Source organism: Orycteropus afer, unplaced genomic scaffold (genome assembly GCF_000298275.1).
Source record: "Orycteropus afer afer isolate SDZICR_OR568_19922 unplaced genomic scaffold, OryAfe1.0 scaffold00293, whole genome shotgun sequence".
Taxonomy (NCBI): Eukaryota; Metazoa; Chordata; class Mammalia; order Tubulidentata; family Orycteropodidae; genus Orycteropus; species Orycteropus afer.
The window spans coordinates 1,868,305-1,892,644 of record NW_006921880.1 but is presented as its reverse complement, the minus strand read 5'-3'; the positions used below and the strand labels follow the sequence as shown (position 1 = coordinate 1,892,644).

At 37.1% G+C, this 24,340-nt stretch overlaps 1 protein-coding gene across 1 annotated transcript in view; it reads right to left on the bottom strand.

Moving 5' to 3' along the window:
- Nucleotides 1-3,757: 3,757 nt before the first annotated feature.
- KIF11 (kinesin family member 11) overlaps nt 3,758-24,340 on the bottom strand; it is a 67,140-nt gene continuing 46,557 nt past the window's right edge. Inside the window, exons 18-22 of the mRNA XM_007951264.1 lie at nt 10,017-10,296; nt 7,595-7,817; nt 5,839-5,990; nt 5,174-5,302; nt 3,758-3,889 (exon numbers count right to left, since the gene is read on the bottom strand). Coding sequence (XP_007949455.1) covers nt 3,758-3,889; nt 5,174-5,302; nt 5,839-5,990; nt 7,595-7,817; nt 10,017-10,296 — 916 coding nt within the window. The remainder of the gene's footprint in view (nt 3,890-5,173; nt 5,303-5,838; nt 5,991-7,594; nt 7,818-10,016; nt 10,297-24,340) is intronic.

Below are 24,340 nucleotides of genomic sequence, written 5' to 3'. Positions count from 1 at the left end.
TCTTTTGAATTCCTTATCAGGGAGTTCCAATGCTGCTTCTTCCTCAGGGATGTTTTCTGGGTCTGTATCCTGCTCCCTTGTTTCTACCACTTTATCTTGCTTCTTTGTGTGGACTGTGATGGTCTGTTGTCTGACAGACATTGTGACATTGTTGTATTTAGATCTCTGTTAACTGTGAAGAGCAGCTAAGGGTGAGTCAGTCTCTTCTTGGTGGTGGTTTATTGTTGGCCAGTTGGTGGAGAAGGAAGTGGTGGCTTTCACTAAGTGAAGCTGCAGGAGGTATGGGTGTAGTTGTGTCATATGGGCACTGTTGCTGTCTCCCACTCAGTTGGACCAAAACAGCAATTGAATAACCATCAAAAAAGTAAAAGCAAGTGGACAAAAAACACACTGTGTAATCACACAGGAACAAGAACCCAAAAAAAGAAAAAAGGGGGGAAGAAACCCACACTATCTGGGTAGAGGGCAGTAAGAGAAAAAAGGTAGAGTAGGAGAATAATGAAGAAAAAAAAAATGTGAAAAACCCAAAAAGAAAAACAAGGAACAGGGTTAACCACAAGAAAGAAAAAAATTGGAACCAGGAATAGAGAAGAGAGAAAAAGCTGAAAACTAGAACCTGGGAAGGGAAGAATAAAGAATAATAATAAAATGGACAATAATAGTAATAATTTTAAAACAGACAAAAACAAAAAAAGAATCTGGGCGGGGCAGGGCACCCAAGCTCCATCCAAGCACACAGACTGGGATGGAATTCCTGCTGGCCCAGAAGGTGGGTGGGAGTGAGGGATGGCTGCACCTCTGTTCACCAAGAGGGTGTGGCATATGAGAGTAACAAGGGGAATATATCACTTTTCCAGTTGCTGGCATCTGGAATGTCCTTGGCAATTCCTGGCAAGTGCAGCCTATTCTTAAGTCCCAGGAATCTGGGAGAATGCTGTCACTTTAAATATCCAAAATGGTCAAATTGCTTGTAAACATTCAAAATGGCTGCACCCTCCAGACAGGCAGAAGTCCACACACACAGCTCAGCCCACCCTCCACTGCTTCCCCTTTTATTCACCAGCCACCAGTGTAGTCCTCCATGCAGCCCCTGGATAGCAGGGCCGATTTTTAGGTTAATTCTTAGGTCCTAACACCATTCAGCAATATCCAAGCTGTCGGTGTCATCAGGATTGCTGCCACACTGCAGCTCTGTATGTTTCCTTTTTTGTTGTTTTCAAGCAAATTCTTTTACCACTTGGGAGTTTAGTCTACTTCTATAGCCTTCCCTTCAAAGGTCAGGGCTCCAGGCTTATCTTCTGTATATGTTAATTGGTTCCCCTTTTCTTTGTTGAAGAGGGTCTGTGCAGTCTTTCTGCCTATTCCACCATCTTACTGGAACCCTAGTTGCTCTGTTGTTGTTCCTACATGCTGTCAAGTTGGCTCTGACTCATAGCAACCCCATGTAGAATAGAACAAAACACTGCCCAGTCCTGTACCAGCCTGACAATCCTTGCTATACCTATGCCCATAGTTGCAGCCATTGTGTCAATCCATCTCATTAAAGGCCTTCCCTTTTTTTTGCTGACCCTCCACTTTATCAAGCATGATATCCTTCTCCAGGGAATGGTCCCTTTTGACAGCATGACCAAAGTAGATGAGATGAAGTCTGGCCATTTTCATTCTAAGGAGCATTCCAACAGTACTTCCTTCAAGACAGATTTGTTAGTTCTTCTGGTAGTCCATGGTACTTTTAGTATTTTTCAGCAACACCATAACTCAAAAGAATCAACTCTTCTTCCGTCTTCCTTATTCATTGTCCAACTTTCACATGCATATGAAGCTACTGAAAATACCATGGCTTGGGTCAGGTGCACCTTAGTCTTCAGAGACATCTTTGCTCTTCAGCACTTTAAAAGGTCTTTGGCAGCACATTTGCCCAGTGCAACAATACATCATCTGATTTCTGGACTGCTGCTTCCATGGGTGTTGACTGTGGAACCAAATAATATGAAATCTTTAACAATGTCAATCTTTTCTCCATTTATCAGAACCCTTCCTCCTTGATGATACCTGTGTACAAGTTTACTTTAGAATATTTAATGTATTTTGCTTAATGCTATAAATGTAGCTATTGCTAGATAAGAAATTATGAAGCAAGCAAGTTAATGTATAAACCAAATTTATTAGTCATGGATTTATTAAAGGTAGTTTATTAGGTATTATTCATAGTTTAGGAGGCACTGGTGGTTCAGTGATAGAATTTTCACGTTCCAAATGTGATTCCCAGCCAATGCACCTCATGCAAAGACACTACCCATCTGTCAGGCTTGAATGTTGCTATGATGCTGAACAGGTTTCTAAACTAAGATGGATTAGGAAAAATGGCCTTGCAATCTATTGCGAAAATCAGCCAATGAAAACCCAATAGATCACAACAGTTCAATACCCAACCCATCATGAGGATGGCACAGGACCCGGCACTGTTTCTTCATGCCTTTGTACAGGGGGCCAATTAGAAGCAGCTACCAATAACAACATCCATAGCTTATGATGGTATCTTATTTTGTAGAAATATTATATCTGTTACTTTTATTAAAATAGTTAACACTTCTGCAAGGATCATTTAGATCCTCAAAGAAGCACATTTTCTAATTTTCTATCAGGGCTTGGCTTTTTTCTTCACTATCAAAGTCAAGTCTCTAAATTTGTACAGTAAAGTCTATGTGGGCACAAAATGTATTCTCCCCTCATATTTCTTTTAAGTACTCTGGTTCTTTATGATTAAACATCTCAGAAACTTAGCTGCCAGATCAAAATACGTCAGGGCCCTTCTAAGGGTTAAGGTTTCAATAGGAAAAAAAAATATGCATACACATATTTTATTATATACAAAGAACAACAAAAAATTTATCGGGTAATAAAAGAATATAAACTATAGTCATAATGATTAGTTTCAAAAAACCTTTAAATAATTATGACCTTCTCCTAAATGTACAGGCATCAGAATGGGACCACACAACCATTAATCAGAATTCTAGGCAGTACTCCCACAACAGCAATCTATATTCTGGAGAAGTTAGCTTTTTGTGAACTCTGTTGGGACTAATGGGTTAGGTTTCATAAAGGGATGAAAGGCTTTCACATGTAGGAGGAAACAAAAATATTAAGGAAGGGATACTTCCACTATGTTTATTGTTGACAGTAATGTTAGAAATAACCACTGAAAATATTTTTTAGGTGAAATTCTGGCTGTTTTACAATAAGAACACATGTTTTTTTTTGTAGCTTTACAAATGGTTTGGTGACAAAAAGGAGAAAGTGGGCTGATGAGAAAGCAGAATAGGAAACTCTGGCAAAGGAAGCAAGCACACATAGACATTATTCAATCACAAGGAAAGAAAAGAGATGGTCCAATGTTGGTGATATTTACCTGTATAAGTTCAAATTTAGAAAAACAGTACAGCTTCTATAAACATGCTATTTAATAATATACAAGAAAAATATTTTTTCATTTGTTATGAAAGGGCTATTGTACATCAAAGGCTAGAAATGCATATTCATTCAATGCAAAACCCCAAATTCAACCCAACTTAATACACAGTGAACTACAAAGATGACAGAAAAATGAATAGCCATATTAATTTCAACTGAATGTACAGTACTGTCTTGATGCCTTCTGGTCTTTTTTTAAATATATACATAAGGCACAGGTTCTGGGGTTACAGGTTTTATCTTTCATTTCTCTTAAAAATGAAATTCTCAACCTTCAAGTTAACTACAGGTTTATCTGGGCTCGCAGAGGCAGCCGGCTCCTCGCGACAGACTGCTCTGTAGCTTCTTCCACTTTGGGCCGCTCCACCGGGTTAACGCCTCTGTTTTCTTTGTCTTTTCCATGTGGTTTTTTATGCTATGGATTTAAAGGGAGAAATTAAATCAGTATAAATTAGCATCTGATACACATTGGCTGTACCCTATTTTCAAAGTCCTCTGGATTATAACGCAAGAAATTTAAGGGTAGGAAACTTGATGAAAGGCTCAACACAAAGTGTGGCAAGTAGAGGTGAATGCCTTCTTTATTTCATACCAATGGAAGGAGTGGGATGAAAGAAATATTAATTTTCTGCATTATTTTCTAAGGCACAATTACGTATTTTATTCTAGGGCAATAGTCTTCAACAGGAAGTGAGTATGCCCTCCAGGTAATGTCTGAAGATATTTTTGGTTGGCGTAACTAGGAGGTACTCCTGGTTTCTAGTGGTAGACACCAGGAAGCTGCTAAACATTGTATAAGGTATAGGATAGCCCCCACAACAAAGACTTATCTGGCTCAAAATGTCAACAGTACCTCTGTTAAGAAACCTGTGCTAGGGGGAAAAAAAAAAAAGATCTATTATCATGCAAAATAGGCAGTTCTGTTTTAAGAGAATCTGATACATGGGCTACCTCCTTAAGATACTTTTGTTTTTGCTTCTTTAAAAAACATCTTATCTCATACTTCTCAATTGGAAGTTTTATTTCATTGGAATCCTATTTTCCCATAGAGAGTTTTATGAGACTAGTGACATCAATGCCTTATTCACTTTATAGGCACTGTCTAGGCTCATGTCCTCAAAATAGAGGAACAGATGATACACAGAGTACAGTGCCATGCTCATAGCAGTGTTGAAAAGGGGCAGATCATAGGATTTAACTGCATAAGAGCGGAGCAGGAAATACGAGGTAAAGTTAAAAGGGAAGCGCCTTAGACAGGGGAAATCACTAATGTAACCTGAAAGCCCTTTGGTCTACAAATATTCAAAAACATCCCAGACTTCAAAGTCAGTTTATAGGCAGATATAGACTTGAACTTCCATGTCAAATATGGAGGAAAAAGAGAGGTGACTCCTTCTCAGTATCCATTCTGAATATGAAGGAGGCAAAAGGAAGATTAATGTAATAGTTAACGATTACCAGATGAGGGTAGAGATTCAAGTCTAATGTTTTTATTTACCCAATAGAAAACCCTTTATCAATATCAACATTTTTGTAAATAATTTAAGTTGGACAAGTTGACAAGCTATCACCCCAAAGGAATGAAATTTCTTTATTGTTCCACCAGATTACTAAACTAAGTAATGGCTTTATATTAAAAAGAAAGTGACTGACTTAAGTCAGATGTGGAAGGGTTAAATGATATGACATAATCAGGTACCTGGAAAAATGGAACCCCACCACGTGATGAACAGTCCACACCAGCACCTACATCTACACATGGCTCTTGACTCGGAGTTTCTTCAGCAGTAGTAGTGTGTCCTACAACTGCGTTTTCTTCATCTAAGTTCTAAAATAAGAAGCGGGATGAGTGATTAAGTCTAAAGGCTTAAAAATCTTCATAAACATACAGGGATCTTCTTCTTTGAATATAATAACACATTGCCCATTGTTAAACCTCAACAAAATTAGTAAGAAGACCACAAAATAATTAAAATAATATCAAATATGTTCATATACAGAAGTGGCTATACTAAAATGTTACAGCTGGTAATCTCAGAACAATGGGATTATTCTTTCTTTCTTTCTTATTTTCCTAACTTTTCTATAATACTATGTTAAAATCACTGATTATGAAACTTGATTGTAAAATTCTTAGAACAGTGTCCAGCATGCTAAGAATGTTATATATATTAAATATTAGTATGTATTAGTTTAATAATTTAAAAAATGACAAGATTAAAATAAGTAGGCTTACAGGCCAGGCAACTATTTTTAATAAGAGGAAAGAGGACCTAAGGGCAAAGACTAAAATTCTTCACAATTAACTTGATGCTATCAGAAGTTTATGGGAGAGTTCTAAAATTACGACGCTTTAAATTTTACCTCACTAGTCTCCTCTTTGTTGTTTTCCGAATAGTTTAGCATCATTAAAAGCTCAGGCTGTTTCCTTTTTAACTGATCAATGAGCTGTTCCCTCGGTTCCGTTCTCATCAGTGTTGATGGGTATAAATAATTCTTCCTCTGTGGTGTTGTACCTTTAGTGGACATTATGTAAGTGGGAAAAACTGAAGTTTAGGCTATAAATAATCTTTTTTTAAAAAAATATGCTAGAACTTATACTTCCAAATGAGTCTTCCAATAATACAACCACTGCCAAATGTGAAAATCAGTCTTGTTACCTGTCGGGCATATATAGCTTGCAATTAATATTTCTAACTTGACAATTGACTATAAATAGACAATTATTTTCAATACTCAACCTACCCCCAAAACACAAAATTTGCCATCTCTAAGGATATACAAAAGATGTGTTGTAGGCTCTGAAAGGAGTCACAGAAGTGTGAAGAAATGGCAGCATTGCTGGGCTAAGTGTTGTTTTCCCAATATGATTATTTTGAAAGGGGTAATCATTTCACTGTAAGTTAGGTGTAAACAAAACCAAACCCATTGCCATCAGGTTGGCTCTGACTCATAGTGACCCACACTGGGTTTCCAAGGCTGTAAATCTTCACAGAAGTAGAATGCCTCATCTTCCTCCCATGGACCAGCTGGTGCGTTTGAACCACCAAACTTCTGGTTACCAGCTAAATATATGCCTTACCACTATGCCAGCAAAAACCTTTATAAATTAGGTGTAGTAACTAAGAGAATTAACCAGTTATACTCCATTATGATAAGAATTCATACTCTGATAATTTACAAAGGCACTTCCTTTTCCCTTAACATTTTATGTTTCTTAATTTCATTGAAAAATGACCAATAAATCATATAGTTCTCTTTGGAAAAAATGAATCAATATTCATCTACATCATCTCCTTTTTTAATTTTTTAAAATATAGAACAGCTTTGAGTATAATTTATATAACACAAAATTTACTAATTTAAGTGTGTATGTAATTCAATGATTTTGACCAAACTTAAGTGTGTGCATCCAGCACCACAATCATACTAAAATAATCCACTTATGCATCCTGTGTAAACAACTTGTTACATTGTTTCCCATGAAGGCATCCCTGAATCATACCTTACACTGATCTTTGCCATCTCTGATCACTCAAAATGGTGAGCCCCTAATGTCAATCTGAAAATCCCTGACAAAATGAGAAGGACAAATAACAAAAAGCAAAATGTGGTCATCTCTCCATTAAACTGGACATATTCTCCAACATTTTTGGTGTCCTTTTTCTTTTACAAATGGTGCTTTTAAATGTTGTCTCTCAATGATAGTCTGCTTTTAAAATGTTCTTTCTTAATGTCTTTACCAATGTTTGTGAAATTTTACTAACTTGTGATGCCAAATTTCTAGGAGTACTCTTATCACCTATGTCATCTAACACATGATTAAAACGATTTTGGGGTTCTAATTTTTCTATATTTGAGTTGACTATAGTGAGGCCACCAGCCACTCCTTGGAAAGAAGATGGGGCAATCTACTTCCGTAGTGATAATGCCTCGGAAACCCAAGGAGGGGTCGCTATGAGTCGGGTCCGACTTGACGGCACACGACAACAACAACATAGTGAGGCAGTAAATTCCCACAAAGCAATGGCAAGACCTAGATTTTCTGAACATCTGCCACTGTACAGGGATGAATTCAACTTCAGAAAATTTTAACAATTCTATTTCCCTTTCAAAGTACCTGTTGGGATATCCAGTTTCAGATCCTGTTGCAGAAAGCAGTGAAGCTTAGTCAAACCAGTTTTTGTGGTTTCATTAAGTTGTAGACTTTGTGACATCAGTATGTCTTCATCAGTTGTTATTTGATCAAGGAACATGTTACGATGGCTATCATGAGCTGCTTTATGTCCACTTAATTTTTCAGTAATTTCTGAAGTTGAAGCCTCACAACCTTGGTTTACAACCTGCAAATGATGCATGAGCCTTCAGAAATTTCATTACTAAAATTAAAGTTACCAGTGATTTAATTCAATATAGCATTTTCTCTTACCTTTAAATTTTCAGTATTTTTTAAAACACATACAAAAATGAGAGAATATTATAATTAACCTCTTTGAATTTATTACCCAGCTTCAACAATTTGATCAACACATAGGGTTACAGATGAAACAAGCCTGGCCACTTACTCCTCCTCCCAGTTAGGATTATTTTGAAGCAAATCTAATTTCAACAGCCTACTTAAGCATATATTGGTGAGAGATAAAAAAAATGTTTTAATTAAACATAACCATAAGACACTATCATACCTAAAAAAATTAACAATGATTCTGTCATATTAAATATCTAGTCAATGTTCAAAATTTGCCAGTTGTCCCAAGTGTTTTTTCACAATTGGCTTGTTTGAATCAGAATTCATTATTAGATTTGGTTGATATGTCTTAAGTGGGTGACTAATATAATTTATCATCCAAACTGGAACATTTTTGAGAGTGAAAGGGACCATTCCTAATAATTACCCTCAAGGAAACAAGTGTTCCAAGCAAACTAGGACTTCAGGTCTTCTTAGTCTGAAGTCTTTTGAGGAGGTTACCTCTCCTCATTTTCTTTTCCCTTGGAAAAAAGTTTTGTTGTTGAAGAAACCATCTTTTTGCTCTATTGAACCCCTCAAATTCTGGATTTGGCTGATTGCATCTCCATGACACATTTTCCTATGTTCATCTGTTCTCTGTCTCTGTTATTTTCCATAAACTAGTTAGATCTAGAGGCTTGATCTAATTCAGGTTCAATTTTTTGGCAGGAATAATTCATAGGAAGTACTGACAGCACACAATACCTGGTTACGTCTCTCGTGTTAAGATTATCAGTAGATTCATGTGTGATCAGCCTATTAAATATGAAGTTCTCTACCAGCTATTGATCAAATGGTTTTAGTACTCTTTAATGTTCATAGGGGTTACTGCATTAGGAGTTACAAAATGGTGGTATTTTATCATTTCTTCAGCATTTCATTACCTTGGATTCTTCTACAAAATACGTTTCCTCATCAATTACCCTGCTAAAAACCAAAATAGTTTTTTCTGGAAAGACAGATGGATGCTCAATTGTTTTCCCTTATTTACCAGTTTTCAGAATAATGCTTGCTTCCCTAGCAGGCGCCACAGGAGACCTATGAAGTTTTTAACCAATACATGAGTTGTAACATATTTGATGTGTGCTAACCTAGGATAATCATTACTCTTTTTGATGTTCAAACCATACCATCATGCCTTCAAGTTGGCTCCTAAGTCAACTTGATGCAACTCCAGTAATGTTTTAACTGTTTCCTTTCTTTCTGGTTATGACAAAACAAGATGCCTAGGCTCATCTTATACATTTCATGCCTCATGACTGAAATCAGTCATTTCCCCATGAGCTCTGGTTCAATTTAGTGAAAACAGTTTAAAAAGCTTAATAAAATACTTAATTCTTTGTACCTAAATTCATGAGAATGTTAGAAAAATCCTTTTATTGCACAGAAAAAAACTAAGCCACAAAGGGCTCATGCAAGTGTGAAGTTCAAGCAAACCCACAAACATATCAAGTATCCTTTGAGCAACCAGAACAATATTCTAAATACGTAAAGAAATAATAAGTTTCAATGTTTTTGGAGAAAAAGCACATATAGGTGAAAGATATTATATGCCAAAAGACAGGGTGCCCTTCCCTGAAGGAGCTAACAAGTCAAAAAGCACAGGATAGAAATCACAAAAATGTTAAATTAACTTCTAGAACTAGGAGACATACAGCAAAGCATGAAACAAGACCCCATATAAGCATACCCAGTATTATAATTAAAAGTTGAAACCATTCATTATATTTTAAAATATAATTTATTTTGAAATTGGTCCTTCAAACAAAAATACAAACTCACTGCTGTTGAGTCAGATCCGATTCACAGCGACCCCTCCTTAGGTTTCCGAGGCAGTATTGCTACGGAAGTAGATTGCCCAACCTTCCTTCTGAGGAGTGGCTGGTGGGTTTGAACCACCAGCCTTCTGGTTAGCAGTCAAATGCCTTAGGCACTACACCACCAGAGCTCCCAAAATTGGTCCTTAGCCAAACATAATTAATTTCCTAATTATCACTGTTCTCCCCAAAGTAGGTTCCAGTTACAAAGTCATTACCTCCAGTAAGTTCTTAAGTTCCTGTTGCCTTTTATTTAAGCAAGATCCCCATTGCTCAGAAAAACAAAGTGTGTTTGTGTTCAGAGCCTCACATTTTTGTTCAGTCTCTTGAGATATTATTTCAAGGCTGCTATTGAGTTTATCATACTGTTTCATAGACTCTTCAACCAATTTTGTACCTTCTTGGTTAAAATATTTGAGTTCTTTAGATAAGTCATCAGACTTAGCACAAAATTTTGTGCTGTGAGATGCTGTTTTGTTGATCATATCCTTAGATTTCCTGTAAGAAAAGAAAATAGTATTGTTAAAATGGGAAACTGAGTTTCAAAGGAGAATATATAACTTGCCCAAGATCACACAGCTCTTAGGCAGATTTGAACCCAGGAACCCAGGCAGTCTGGCTCCAGATCCCATGCTCTTTAATCATCTTCTACACTGAGAATGGATGTTTTTGTCAGTGTCTGTTCACAGCAGGTTGACATCACACCTGCCCTTAAATTACCTTTGAAAATGTCATCTTTTTCCATGAAATCTTTACCAGCCCTCTTCCAAGTGTGAAGTTTTTCTTTGTACTTCTTACTGTATTTAACTCCACAGTTATTTAAAATGAAATCTGTCTACTTGTTTTATTCCCCCTACTACATTAAGTTATTTAAGGGCAGGGACCATCAGAGCTGATTCATTTCTCCATCACCTACAGTGCTCAATCCATCACTGGACTGTGGTTATATCAGAAGTGTTTCCACTCACCAGTCCTTCTGGGGTTCAGCCTGTCTAGCATTTTCAGTTCTGCTTCCTATTCCCCTATATGACTATGTTCAGAATAACTGTGACATCCAGTAAGTGTAGGAACATGCCGTCTTACTCAGGCATCCCAGGTGTGATTAGAGTCATGCTCATGAACACATTACCAAACTTCTTGGTGTTCATATCATAGCAGATTCAGAGAGTCAACCCAAAGCAATATATTACCACAAGCCCACCTATGCTTCAAATTTTATTACTCTAAGAAACTAAAGGGGTTTATTCTTAAAATAAAATGTATGCCTATGACATGGAACACAAGTTCTTTAGTAAGTTTTCAGTGGTAAAAGATTAGTACTCCACCACGACCATCCTGTGAAAGGTTGTCCTAGTGATCAACAAGATGCTATTTTTCTACTTTCAGAACAAAGCATTATCAAACTCTGTTAAAAACAGACAAGATTCTTAAAACTGCTTATAAATGCTAGGAAATAATGAAAATACTTCCTCATTATTAAAACTGATTACAGAATGCTTATAAAGTATACCTAGGATTGAATCTCTGACAATCTCTGGGCATCTTTCAAAACTACCTATTACAAAGTACCTTGACAGGGAAGGGGACAGGACATTTGTGCACTCTCTTCTGTAAACTATAATCTTTTAAATCAAGATTCTTCCTGATTCATAGGAAAACACTACTTGTCTCTAACATTAGACAAAAACAAAAACAAAATAAACCCACTGCCATTGAGTTGATTCCAATTCATAGTGACCCCCATAGAGTCTCCAAGGCCATAAACCTTTAAGGAAGCAGAATGCCTCATCTTTCTCCCATAGAGCAGCTGGTGTGTTAGAACCACTGACCTCTTTTTTTTTTTTTTTGGTTAGCAGCCCAATGCCTTTATCACTGCCACCAGTGCTCCTTAACATTAGACATAAGAGGCTCTAAAAGTTACTTTGAAGTGGTATTGATAGTCAAAAATCACAGCCATTGGGGCACTCCAGCAAAGAACCTTTCTAATAGCCTCTGTTAGTGATTTTTTAATTTTTCACCCTCAGGTCATTCTGCCTTCCGGGGCACATTTGGCAATGTTTGGAGATATATTCGGTTGTCACAATTTTAGGGTGTTACTAGTATCTAGTAGGAAAACCAGGGATGCTGCTCAGCATCTTATAATGCACAGGACAGCCTCCATAGCAATGAATTATCCAGCCCAAATGGCAAGAAGTTAGGAAACCCTACTCTAAGTAACAATCCCTCAGAGAGCTGTAAAATCAAAATAGAGAAGAACTACAATTTAGGCTTCTCTCCTTACCACTCCTTAAGTATAAGAGACCTAGCTCACCACCTGTTGAAAATGCCCTAAAGTAGTTTTATACACATTCTAAGAGAAATCAAACTACCTCTTGGCAGACCTGCCAAGGTACTGCTGCCGAGGCACTATGGTTCTCAAACCTGACCATGCACCAAAATTACTTGCAGGGCTTGCTAGACTGATTCTGGGTTTCTGATTCTCGTCTGGGGTGAGTTTCCGACATGTAAATTTCTAAAAGTTCCCTGGCAATGCTGATGCTGCTGGTCTAGGTATCATACTTTGAAAACTACTGACCTCTTCCGTAGAGATAGCGCCTTGGAAACCCAAGTTGGGGTCGCTATGAGTTGGAATCGACTGGACGGCAGCGAGTTTTTTGTTGTTGTTGCTTTATAGCACATTAACATGTTAGCAGATTCTCAAAGTAGTTGTTGAAAAATAAACAACCCATTCCATTTTTCAGACCTTCACTTTTCATTCTGTACTTTTCTGGAAATTACTCAAATTTTCTCTCCAAAGGCATTATTTCACCCAACAACAAATTCCAATCCACAATTCTCCAGTAGTGAATCAATAAAGGAAACATAATAGTTATCAAATACAACCCACATGACCAACTTCTAATGTAATTTAAAAGCATGTAACCTATTGAAATCATTACTCACCTTAAGATATGGAGAAAGAATGGAAAAATGAATGTATCTATGTGAAAATAGACTTTTATGAAAGTATGTTAAAAAAAATAGGTATAAAATAATCTAAAATAGAAACTATATTTTAATGAGTTAACAGGCCCAAGAAGTCACTCTGATTATAGAAACCAATGCAAGCTAAGAAAAATGTTCCTAGAATGAAGAAAGATATAACAGATGATAGAAATAGCCTTTTCAACTAGTCTATGTTCTATATGATATTAACCATCCTTCTTTAAAGTTGGATATTCTCCTTGGGTTTATCTGCAGTCAGTGTCAGTTCATAAATTAAAGATGTATGGGCAGATAAATAATTGTTTAATACACATTAATCTTTTTATCCCTGGAGGGTGTTCTAGATTGCCCCATTGTTTTTCTGAAAAAGGAGTTGCCCAATATATTCTTCCCCCAAGGACTTAAGCCAATCAACTGAAACGGAGAAAGAGCTTAGATGAATGACTTTAAGAAATTAAAATTGTAAAAATTAAAAATGAGTTTATAGGCATAGCTCAAAATCTAACCAATGTATTACCTCAAATACTCAAAACTTACTGCGTTGGAAAACAAAAGGGTAAGTACACATACACTCCGAAGTCAGAAAAGAAAAAACTGGTCCCATCCCACATCATTCTAAGATGGCTCCCAAGATTCCCAGGCCCTGGGTTAACACACACTTCTCTCAGTTATTAAATCAAATATTAATGTATGTGTTACTGCAAAGAGATTCTGTTGGTGCAACTAAAGGTCCAAAAAAGTTGGGTTTAAAATATTTTGATTATCCAGGTGGACCCTTAAAAGTCACAGAAGTAGGACTCAGAGACATGAACCTCAAAAAAGATTCAATACATTGCTGCTAGCTTGAAGATGGAGGGAGCCAAGTAGGGAAGAATGTGGATGGCCTCTAGGAGCTGAAGAGTAGCCTCCATTGAAGCCAGCAAGGAAACAGGGACCTAAGATCTACTACTACTACAAGAAAGTAAATTCTGAAAACAAGAACAATGGACTTGGATGGAGATTTTTCCACAGAGAAAAACCCAGAGAGAACTCAGTCCGGCTGACACCTTGATTTCTGCCTTGCAATGCCCTCAGCAGAGGACTCAGTCACACCCTGCTGGTGTTCTACCTACAGAACTGTGAGCTAATATAAAGTAGTAATGAGCAGTAATTCTTAACCTCAGCTATATATTAAAATCACCTGAGGAGCTTTTTAAAGCTCTCTCAATTCTCAATCACATTCCAGACCAATTACATCAGAATCTGAGACACAAGTGATTTCTATGTACAGACAAACCTCTGCTCTAGGACTAGAGTTCTCTGTTACTTCTAATGGAAGCCATGCCACATGAATAGCAGGTGTAAAGAGATTTTCTGAATCTAACTAACTCAGAACTTTGTAGAACCCTAATCAAAGCTTCTCTCCATTTCATCATCTAAATCAGAGGTTCTCAACACTAGTTGTACATTTGAATTACCCAAATGAGCTTAAAAATGCTCAACCTGAACTCTAGACCAACTGCATCAGGAACTGTAAGGAAGTGGTTGGTTCTCAAAGTGTGTCTCAGAGAAGTATCATTAGCATTACCTTGCAACTTGTTTGAAATGTAAAATCTCAGGCGACTTGCTCAATCCGAGAAAAAGGATGGTGGGCCCCAAATTTTAAAAAGCCTTGCAAAGTGATTCTGATGCATATTAAAGTTTGAGAACCACCGCTCAAGGGCTAGGGCATCTTTCTGTAAAGCTCCCAAGGCAACTTTCTAAAGTGTAACCTTGGCAGAGAGTCACTGTGCTAAATACTATTGTCTATTTTCATAGCCTCTAGTCTAGTCCCTGGGAGCGCTGGTTGTGTAGTGCCTAAGGCATTTGACTGCTAACCAGAAGGCTGGAGGTTCAAACCCACCAGCCACTCCTTAGAAGGAAGACTGGATGATCTTCTTTCATAGTGATACTGCCTTGGAATCTCAAGGAGGGGTGGCTATGAGTCACAATCGACAGCAGTGAGTTTGGTTTAGTCTAGTTCCTAAACTGACAACAAGCATTCTGTTATCAAGCAGTTTTACTTTGCCATGACATAAAATAATTCAGAAACATCACAAATGTTACAAAACAAAAAGACAATATAAAGTAATTAAAATTACGACACATTATACATATAACACATAATAGTATATTATTTCATAAATGTGATCTAAAACTAATGTCGATTATAATATACATTAAAATTCATTGATAATTTTCTTTTCTCAGTAAGTTTCCTTATAATAGCATTCCAAGTTTTACAGGCTAAGACTAAACTTTGGTTAAAAAAGGAAATAAAGAGCTTGCAGTTCCCTATGTTACCACTAGATGGAACATCATGTGCGCAAACCAAGTGAGTAAGCAATCAATGTATCATAAACCAAAGTTCACCAACATACTAAGTGGGAAAGATTCAAAATGAAGGAAATTTAAAAATTTAAGGGCCCTAATTTATAGCATAAAGGGACAGTCAAGCATAACCCAAAATGCACAAACAGCTGAAAATAAACTAGATGAATGGGATCTTCTAAAAATTAAATTTTTATGTGCTTCCAAAGACTTCTCCAAAAGTGTAAAAAGAGAACCTACAGATTAGGAAAAAATATTTGGCAATGACATATTTGACAAGGGACTTATCTCTAAAATTTATATAAAACTCCAACACCTCAACAACAAAAAGATTGTTGTTTTTATTTGCTGTGGAGTCGGACCCGACCCATAGCGACCCCTCCTTGGGTTTCTGAGGCAGTATCACTACGGAAGTAGAGTGCCCCATCTTCCTTCCGAGGAGTGGCTGGTGGGTTTGAACCGCCAGCCTTCTGGTTAGTAGTCAAGTGCCTTAGGCACTATGCTACCAGAGCTCCCAACAAAAAGATTAGCAATCTGATTAAAAAATGGGCAGAAGACATGAATAGACACTTCATCAAAGAGGATATACAGGTGGCCAACAAACACATGAAGAAATGCTCACAATCATTAGCCATTAGAGAGATGTAAATCAAAACAACGAGATACCATCTTGCCCCAGCACTAGTAGCATAGCTCAACAAGACTGAAAATAACAAATGCTGGCGAGGATGTGGAGAGATTGGGACTCTCATACACTGCTTGTCGGACTGTAAAATGGTACAACCACTGGGGAAAGCAGTATGGTGATTGCATAAAAAGTTGGTATTAGAAATACCTTTGACTCAACCATTCCATTACTAGGTATATATCCTAAAGAAGTGAGAGCCAGGACAAGAACAGATATATGCACACCCATGTTCATCGCAGCACTATTTACAACAGCAAAAAGATGGAAACAACCTAGGTGCCCATCAGCAGAAGAATGGATAACCAAACTATGGTACATACACTCAATGGAATACTATGCAACACTAAAGAATAATGTAGAATCTGCAAAACACCGCATATCATAGATTAACTTGGAGGACATTCTGCTGAGTGAAATAAGTCAATCACAGAAGGAGAAATATAGTATAAGTTCCTTATTGCAAAAAGTCAAGGAAAGGTTTATACATGGAAGGAAATTTTCTTTGTTGGTTACCGGGGGTGGGAGGGAAGATTACAAAAAAATAAACATTGGCCCATGTCACTTTACTTTTGTGTATTTCACTGTATACAAACTATATTTCAATAAAATGTATTTAACAAAAAAGAAGGAAATTAAAATGGTAAATTTGGAGACTATCAATATAAATCTCTCCCCTCCAGGTACTCACAACCAACTGGGAAGATAAAGACTTACTCACAAGTAACTATAAAATCATGACAATAAATATCAAAGGTAGTCTCTTCATTGTACATAAAAATCATCTAGATCCCTGGGCCCAAGTCCTGGGTAATTTAGTGCTCTGGATCACACTTTGAGAAACATAACTGTAGACAGTACATGTCAGTAATGATGAAGGCACAGAAAATTACTTGTAAAGACTTTAAGAAAGTATATCATAGTCTTCCTATCACTCCACTCCTATTCTAGCATTCTCTCTAAGAAGGCTATGGAAAGAGCCAGAAATCTACCAGTCTAGATAGTAGGAATGAAAATATAAGGGAAACACCTTCTAGATTCAGAATATAGAAAGAAGAGTTCAGAATGGAACAGTGTACAATGAACAGGACCAACAGAAAAAAAACACACACTGCCATCAAGTTGATTCTGATTCATAGCAACCCCCACTGGGTTTCCAAGGCTGTAAATCTTTACAGAAGTGGAGTGCCTCATCTTCTTCCTGCAGAGCAGCTGGTGGGTTTGAACCACTGACCATCTGGTTATCAGCCAAATGTCTTACCCACCATGTGACCAGAGCTCCTTAAAAAAAAAAAAAAAAACCAACCAAATTCACTGCCAATGAGTTGATTATGACTCATAACAACCCCTCCTTGGGTTTCCGAGGTGGTATCACTACGGAAATAGATTGCCCAGTCTTCCTTCCAAGGAGTGGCTGGTGGGTTTGAACCGCCAGCCTCCTGGTTAGCAGTTAAGTGCCTTAGGCACTGCAACACCAGAGCTCCCTCAGAGCTCCTTAGGACCAACAATAGGATTGAAAAACAAACAATATGATTTAGGTGTAAAGATAGATAATTGCCAGAATTCTGGAGCAGTATTTTTCAATGGAAACCACATATGTAATTTAAAATTTTCTAGTTGTTGTTGTTGTTATTTGCCGTCGAGTCAGCCCCGACTCACAGCGACCCCTCCTTCTAGTAGTCACATTAAAAAGAAATTAGAGTAAGAAGGTACTGGGTTTATAGAGGACATGTATAAGTAAATATATAAAAACGACACAAAAAATGGGAGGAAAGAATTAGGAAAATACTATTGTAAGGTTCTTGCATTTACGTGTGAAAGAGCCTATTATTTGAAGGTGGACTTAAATATTTAACAATGAATATCGTAACCCCTAGACAACCATTAAAAAAGATTTTTTTAAAAATGGAAACAACCTAAATGTCCATCAATGGCTGAATGGACATAAAAATAAGATGCATATATACATTGGAATATTACTCAGTCATAAAGAGAAATGAAATCCTAATACATGCTATAAGACGGATGAACCTTAAAACATTAGGTTAAGTCACAAAATAAATTATACACTTCAAAAACGCAGAATTGGCAAATATTGTGTTATATGTATTTTTTCAATTTAAAAAAGGTTTTTAAAAAATGTATAAATGATAAGTCAATGAAGGTGATAAAATGAAACATAAAAATGTGCAATTAAAATTATAAAAAGCATAAAGAGAAAGAAAGAACCAAAGAACAAATGATGCAACAAACAGAAAGCAGCAAGACGATAGGTTTTAATCCACCTGTATCAATGCTCACTTTAAATGCGAATGGTCTAAACATACTGGTTAAAAATGACAGGTTGTATTTATTGTTCCACCTACTACTTTGGCGAGTAGCGACTGGGACCTTAAAAGCTAGGAAGCTGCCATCTAGATGCAACAACAGGTCTCTCCTCGTCAAGAAGAAAGAAGAAAACCAAAATTAATGGAAACAATCAGTCCTAGCGACTGGTACACCATCCGATCTGCAACCTATACAACTATGAGACCAGAAGAACTAGATGGTGCCCAGCTACCACTGCCATCCACTTGGAAGGGATGTAGGAGATCCTGCATAAAGAGGGAGAACAATGTGGAACAAAACTCAAAATCATTTGGAGGTAAAAAAAAAAAAAGGGGGGGACCAGGTTTGCTGGTCCAATAGAGCCTGGTGTAACCACTGAGACTATGGCCCCTCCAGGCAAACAAAGTACAGGCATGTGAGTTAAACATTTACCTCAAGTAGACACACGCCCTGGAGAGAACAATCATGGGAGAAGGAAGGGCTGCTTATGCACAGGGAGATAGCTCAGGGTGCAGAAGAATATGAAGGGATGGATACTGGGAGGAGGTAACTATGGGGAGGAAGTGGGAGGGGAGCTGCTGCATTGTAAATTTTGGTCAATGACATGAGACAAAGTATATGTGAACTGCTGTATGAAAAGTGAATTTACTCTGTAAATCTTCACCCAAATCCTAATTAAAAAAAAAATGACAGGTTGTTAAATTCAATAAGCATGACCCAATGATATATTATCTACAAGAACCCCACTTTAAATATAAAGACCTCTTTAAAGTGTTAAAAAGAAAAGATGTCACTTTAAGGACTAAGGTGCATTTGACCCAAGCCATGGTTATTTTCAGTCACCTCCTATGTATACAAAAGCTGTACAATGAATAAGAGAGAGAAGAATTGATGCCTTTGAATTACGGTGTTAGCAAAGAATTTGGAATATTCCACAGACTGCCAGAAGAACAAACAAATTTGGCCAGAATGCTCCTTAGAAGCAAGAATGGTGAGATTTTGTCTCACTTCGGATATGTTGTAAGTCCTGGAGAAGAATTACAGTCTTGGTAAAGTAGACAGTAAGTGCAAAAGAAGAAAACCCTCAATGAGATGGGCTGACACAGTGGCTGTAAGAATGGACTCAAACACAGCAACAGCTGTAAGGATGTAAGGTTGGCTCAGGACTCAAACAAACAAACAAAACAATGGGTTGCTCCTGTTAGGAACCAACTCAACAGCACCTAACAGCAGGGCCTAATGCAGTGGTCTTCAAAATAGGGAGCATATACAAAAGATAAGATAATCTATTCAAATATTGGTATTTTGTTACTATATAGCTATCTCATCTAAAAATAAGAAGTTAAGTTTTACTAATTCACAAATATAACATCATAACAAATTATGAATAATATTACAAAGAACAGGAATTCCAGAACACTTAATTGTGCTCATGAGGAACCTGTACACGGATCAAGAGAGAGTTGTACCAAAAGAACAAGGAATGACCAGTGCATGGCTCAAATTGGAAAAGATGTACAGCAGGGTTGTGTCCTTCTACCGTAATATGCAATCTGTGTGCTGAACATATAATCTAAGAAGCTGGGTTATACGGAGAAGAATGTGGCATCAGGATTCTTTAACAACCTGTGATATGCAAATGACACAATGTCTAGCCAAGAATGAAGATGACTTAAAGAAATTACTAATGAAAGTCAAAGACTACAGCCTTCAGTATGGATTACACTTGAACATGAAGAAAACAAAATTCTCACAACTAAACTGATAAACAAGATCATGATAAAAGAAGAAATATTGAAGTTTTAATTGCAGCAGATTTCTCATCTCATTGGGCCAGATGAAGCAGCACAACATATTTCACTTTTTGAAATCAAATAACTGCCAACCACAAATTCTATATCCAGTAAAAACATCTTTAAGGAATTAAGGGGAAATCAAGACAAAGGAAAACAGAATTTGTGGCCAGCAAACCTAGCATTAAAGAAAGTTCTCTAAACAGAGGGAAGGCTGGAACTTCAGGAAGAAAGATGTAACAATGGAATGGGCAAAAATACATATATCTAATAAAATATCCTTCTCTTCATGAATTCAGAGTTACAATGAGTTTTTAAAATCACATTTGCCTATTTATATTAAATATACAGACTATTTAAATGCAGAGACTAAAGTTTACTAGTACTTACCTGGAGCAGGTGGGAGGAGGAAATGGTAAGTTATTGTTTAAAGGGTGCTGAGTTTCCATTAAGGGTAATAAAAAAATTGGAAATGGATAGTGAGGACAGGTGTACAAGGTGAACATAATTAATGTCTCTGAATTATTCACATAAAAACAGTTGAAACAGCAAATGTTTTGTTACAAATATTTTACCACAATAAAAAGAATCATGTTTGTAGATTGAAGAAAAAATTATAGCATCAATCTGATAAAATGTTTAGTGTATATAAAGTAACTATACTAAGACAGTTGCATTAAAAATAGCAGAGAGGGTAAAGGTACATCAATTGAAGTAAACTTTCTACACTCATTCACTGCCATCGAGTCAGTCCCGACTCATAGCGACCCCTAGTTGGGTTTCTGAGGCAGTATCAATATGGAAGTAGATTGCCCAGTCTTCCTTCCAAGGAGTGGCTGGTGGGTTTGAACCACCAGCCTTCTGGGTTTGTACTGCTGATATTTTGGTTAGCAAAACATTTGGAGGCTGAAAGTTATGGATAGAAAAAGATATAGTACCATGCCTGCAAACACTAGTCAAAACAAAACTGGAGTGGCTATGTTACTATCAGATAAAGTATGTTACATAGCAAAGACAATTATATTACATTATGATAATTATATTTGGGAACTTCAACATTCCTCTCCCAGCAAATGACAGAACTACTAGACAGGAAATCAGTAAGAATGCAGATGGTCTGAACAATGCCAGTACGATCTAACAGACATATATAAACATTCTGCCACCAACAACAGAATACACAATCTTTGCAAGCACCTCCTTGGAGGGAAGGCTGGGCAATCTACTTCCATAGTGATACCGCCTCAGAAACCCAAGGAGGGGTCGACTCGAAGGCACATAACAACAACAAAGGAATATTCACCCATATACACCATATTTGGAGTCACAAAAAAAAAAAGAATCAACAAATTCAAAAGAATTGAAATGATACATAGTATGACCTCTGATCACAATGCAATTAAACTAGACATGAGTAACAGGAAGATAATAGGAAAATTCACAAACTCTTGGAAATCATACAACATATTTCTAAGTAATGCATGTATGAGAGAAAAAGTGTCACAAGAAATTTACTTTAAAAAAATGGAACTGATTAAAAATGAAAATAGAACATAAAAAGTTTGTGGGATGCAGCTAAAGCAATAAAAAAAACCCCTAAACTCACTGCCATCGAGTTGATTCCAACTCATAGCAACCCCCTTTGGATTTCCAAGGTGTTAAATCTTTATGGAAATAGATTGCCCCGTCTTCCTTCCATGGAGTGGTGGTGAGTTTGAACTGCCAACCTTCCAGTTAGTAGTCAAATGCCTTAGGCACGCCACCAGAGCTCCTTAGCTAAAGCAGTACTAAGAGAGAAATTCATAATACTAAACATTTTCATTCAGAAAAGAGGTAAAGGCTCAAATTGATAAGATAAGCTCCAACCTTTAGGAACTAGAAAAAGTAAAAATTAAACTCAAAACAAGTAGAAAAGGAGGGAAAAAATAAAGATGACATCAGAAATCAATGTAAAATGGGAAAACAGAGAAAAATCAATGGAACAAAAATGGTGGCTCTTTGAAAGGGTTAATAAAATTAGAAATGATCTAGCAAGACTGACAAAGATAAAAAGACATTGAGAATTCCCAGTATTAGGAATGACATAGAACTCCTGCAGCCATTAAAAAGGATAATGAGGGAATATTACCAATTACTCCATGCACATACATTCAACAACTTACATGAAATGGACTAATTTCTCAAACAACATGACTATATAATTGTATCAAACATGAAGTATCAATGGATGCTAAGTGGAACAGGATGCTTATACAGTTTCAAACTATCTTCCCATAAGTTATATATTAATTACAAAAGGAAAAAGATTACTAGTACAGTGGAGAATCTGGCAGACAACTTGAACTAAGTCATCAAAGTCAAATAAAACATCACCAATGGGACAAACAGATATCATGTACCCCTTGATATGATGCACTGAGAACACATCATCACTTTTGTGATACTATTGCCAACTACAGCTGATCATGAAGGACAATCCCAAACTGAGAGATATACTACTAAATAAATGTCCTATATTGTTATAAAAAGACAAGGTCACATAAACAGACATTCACCAAAGGCATTTAAGCAGCTAACAAACACATGAAAAAATGCTCATTAGCTATTAGAGAGATGTAAATCAAAACAATGAGGTATATCTCACCCCCACCACTAACAGTGAAATTCAAAAAAACAGAAAACAAATGCTGGTGAGGTTGTGGAAGAACTGGAACCCTGATACACTGCTGGTGGGACAGTAAAATGGTGCAACCATTGTGAAAAATGGTATGGCGCTTCCTTAAAAAGCTGGAAATAGAAATACCATATGATCTAGTGATCTAACTATTAGGTATATATCCTAGAGAAAATAAGAGCTGTGACATGGATAGATATGTGCACATCCATATTAACTGCAATATTCCCAATAGCAAAAAGCTGGGAACAACCTAAATGCTCATCAATGATCAACAAACTATGGTATATACATACAATATAAGACTACATAACATTAAAGAACAATGATGAATCTGTGAAGTATCTCATATCACGGATGAACTCAAGAAGCCATTTTGCTGAATGAAATTGTTCAATCACAAAAGGACAAATACTGTATGAGACCACTATTTTTGTAAAAAGTCAAGAAAGGGGTTTCACAACAAAAGAAATATTCTTTGATGGTTACCAGGGGTGGGTGGACAAGAGACAGTAAACTACTAACTAAAAGGTAAAAAACAAAACAAAAACTTACAAAGTATCCAGAATATATAAAGAACTCTTGTTGTTTGTTGTTGTTAGGTGCCGTTGAGTTGCTTCCGACTCATAGTGACCCCATGCACAGCAGAACAAAACACCGCCTGATCCTGCTCAGCTCCATGATCCTTGCTATACTTGAGCCCATTGTCGCAGCCACCGTGTCAATCCGTCTCGTCGAAGGCCTTCCCCTCTTTCGTTGACCCTCCACCCTACCAAGCATGACATCCTTCTCCAGGGAATGGTCCCCTCTGACAACATGACCAAAGTAGGTGAGACGAAGTCTTGCCATCCTCGCTTCCAAGGAGCATCTCGGCTGTACTTCCTCCAGGACAGATCTGTTAGTTCTTTTGACAGTCCATGGTACCTTCAGCATTCTTCACAGTCCCACAACTCAAAAGCATCAACTCTTCTTCGATCTTCCTTATTCATTGGCCAGCTCTCACATGCATACGAGGCGACTGGAAATATCATGGCCTGTGTCAGGCGCACCTTAGTCCTCAAGGAGACATCCCTGCTCCTCAGCACTTGAAAGAGTTCCTTCACAGCTGACCTGCCCAGTGCTACACATCGTCTGATGTCCTGACTGCTGCTTCCATTGGCATCGATTGTAGAACCAAGCAATGTGAATTCTTTGACATCAATCTTTTCTCCATTTATCATGATGCTGCTTATTGGTCCAGTTGTGAGGATTTTTGTCTTCTTTATATTGAGATGTAATCCATACTGCAGACTGTGTTCCTCAGTCTTCATTAGTAAGTGCCTCAAGTCATCCTTACTTTCAGTAAGCAAAGTTGTATCATCAGAGTATCTCAGGTTGTTAATGATTCTTCCTCCAATTCTGATACCATGTTTTTCTTCATATAGTTCAGCTTCTCAGATTATTTGCTCAGCATATAGAATGAATAAGTGTGAGGAAAGGATACAACCTTGACGCACTCCCTTACTGATTTTAAATCATGCAGTGTCCCCTTGTTCTGTTCGAACGACAGCCTCCTGGTCAAGGTACAGGTTCCTCATGAGTACAATCAAATGTTCAGGAATTCCCATCTTTCTCAATGTTACCCATAATTTGTCATGATCCATACAATCAAATGCCTTTGCATAGTCAATAAAACACAAGTAAACATCTTTCTGGTATTCTTTGCCTTGAGCCAAGATCCATCTGACA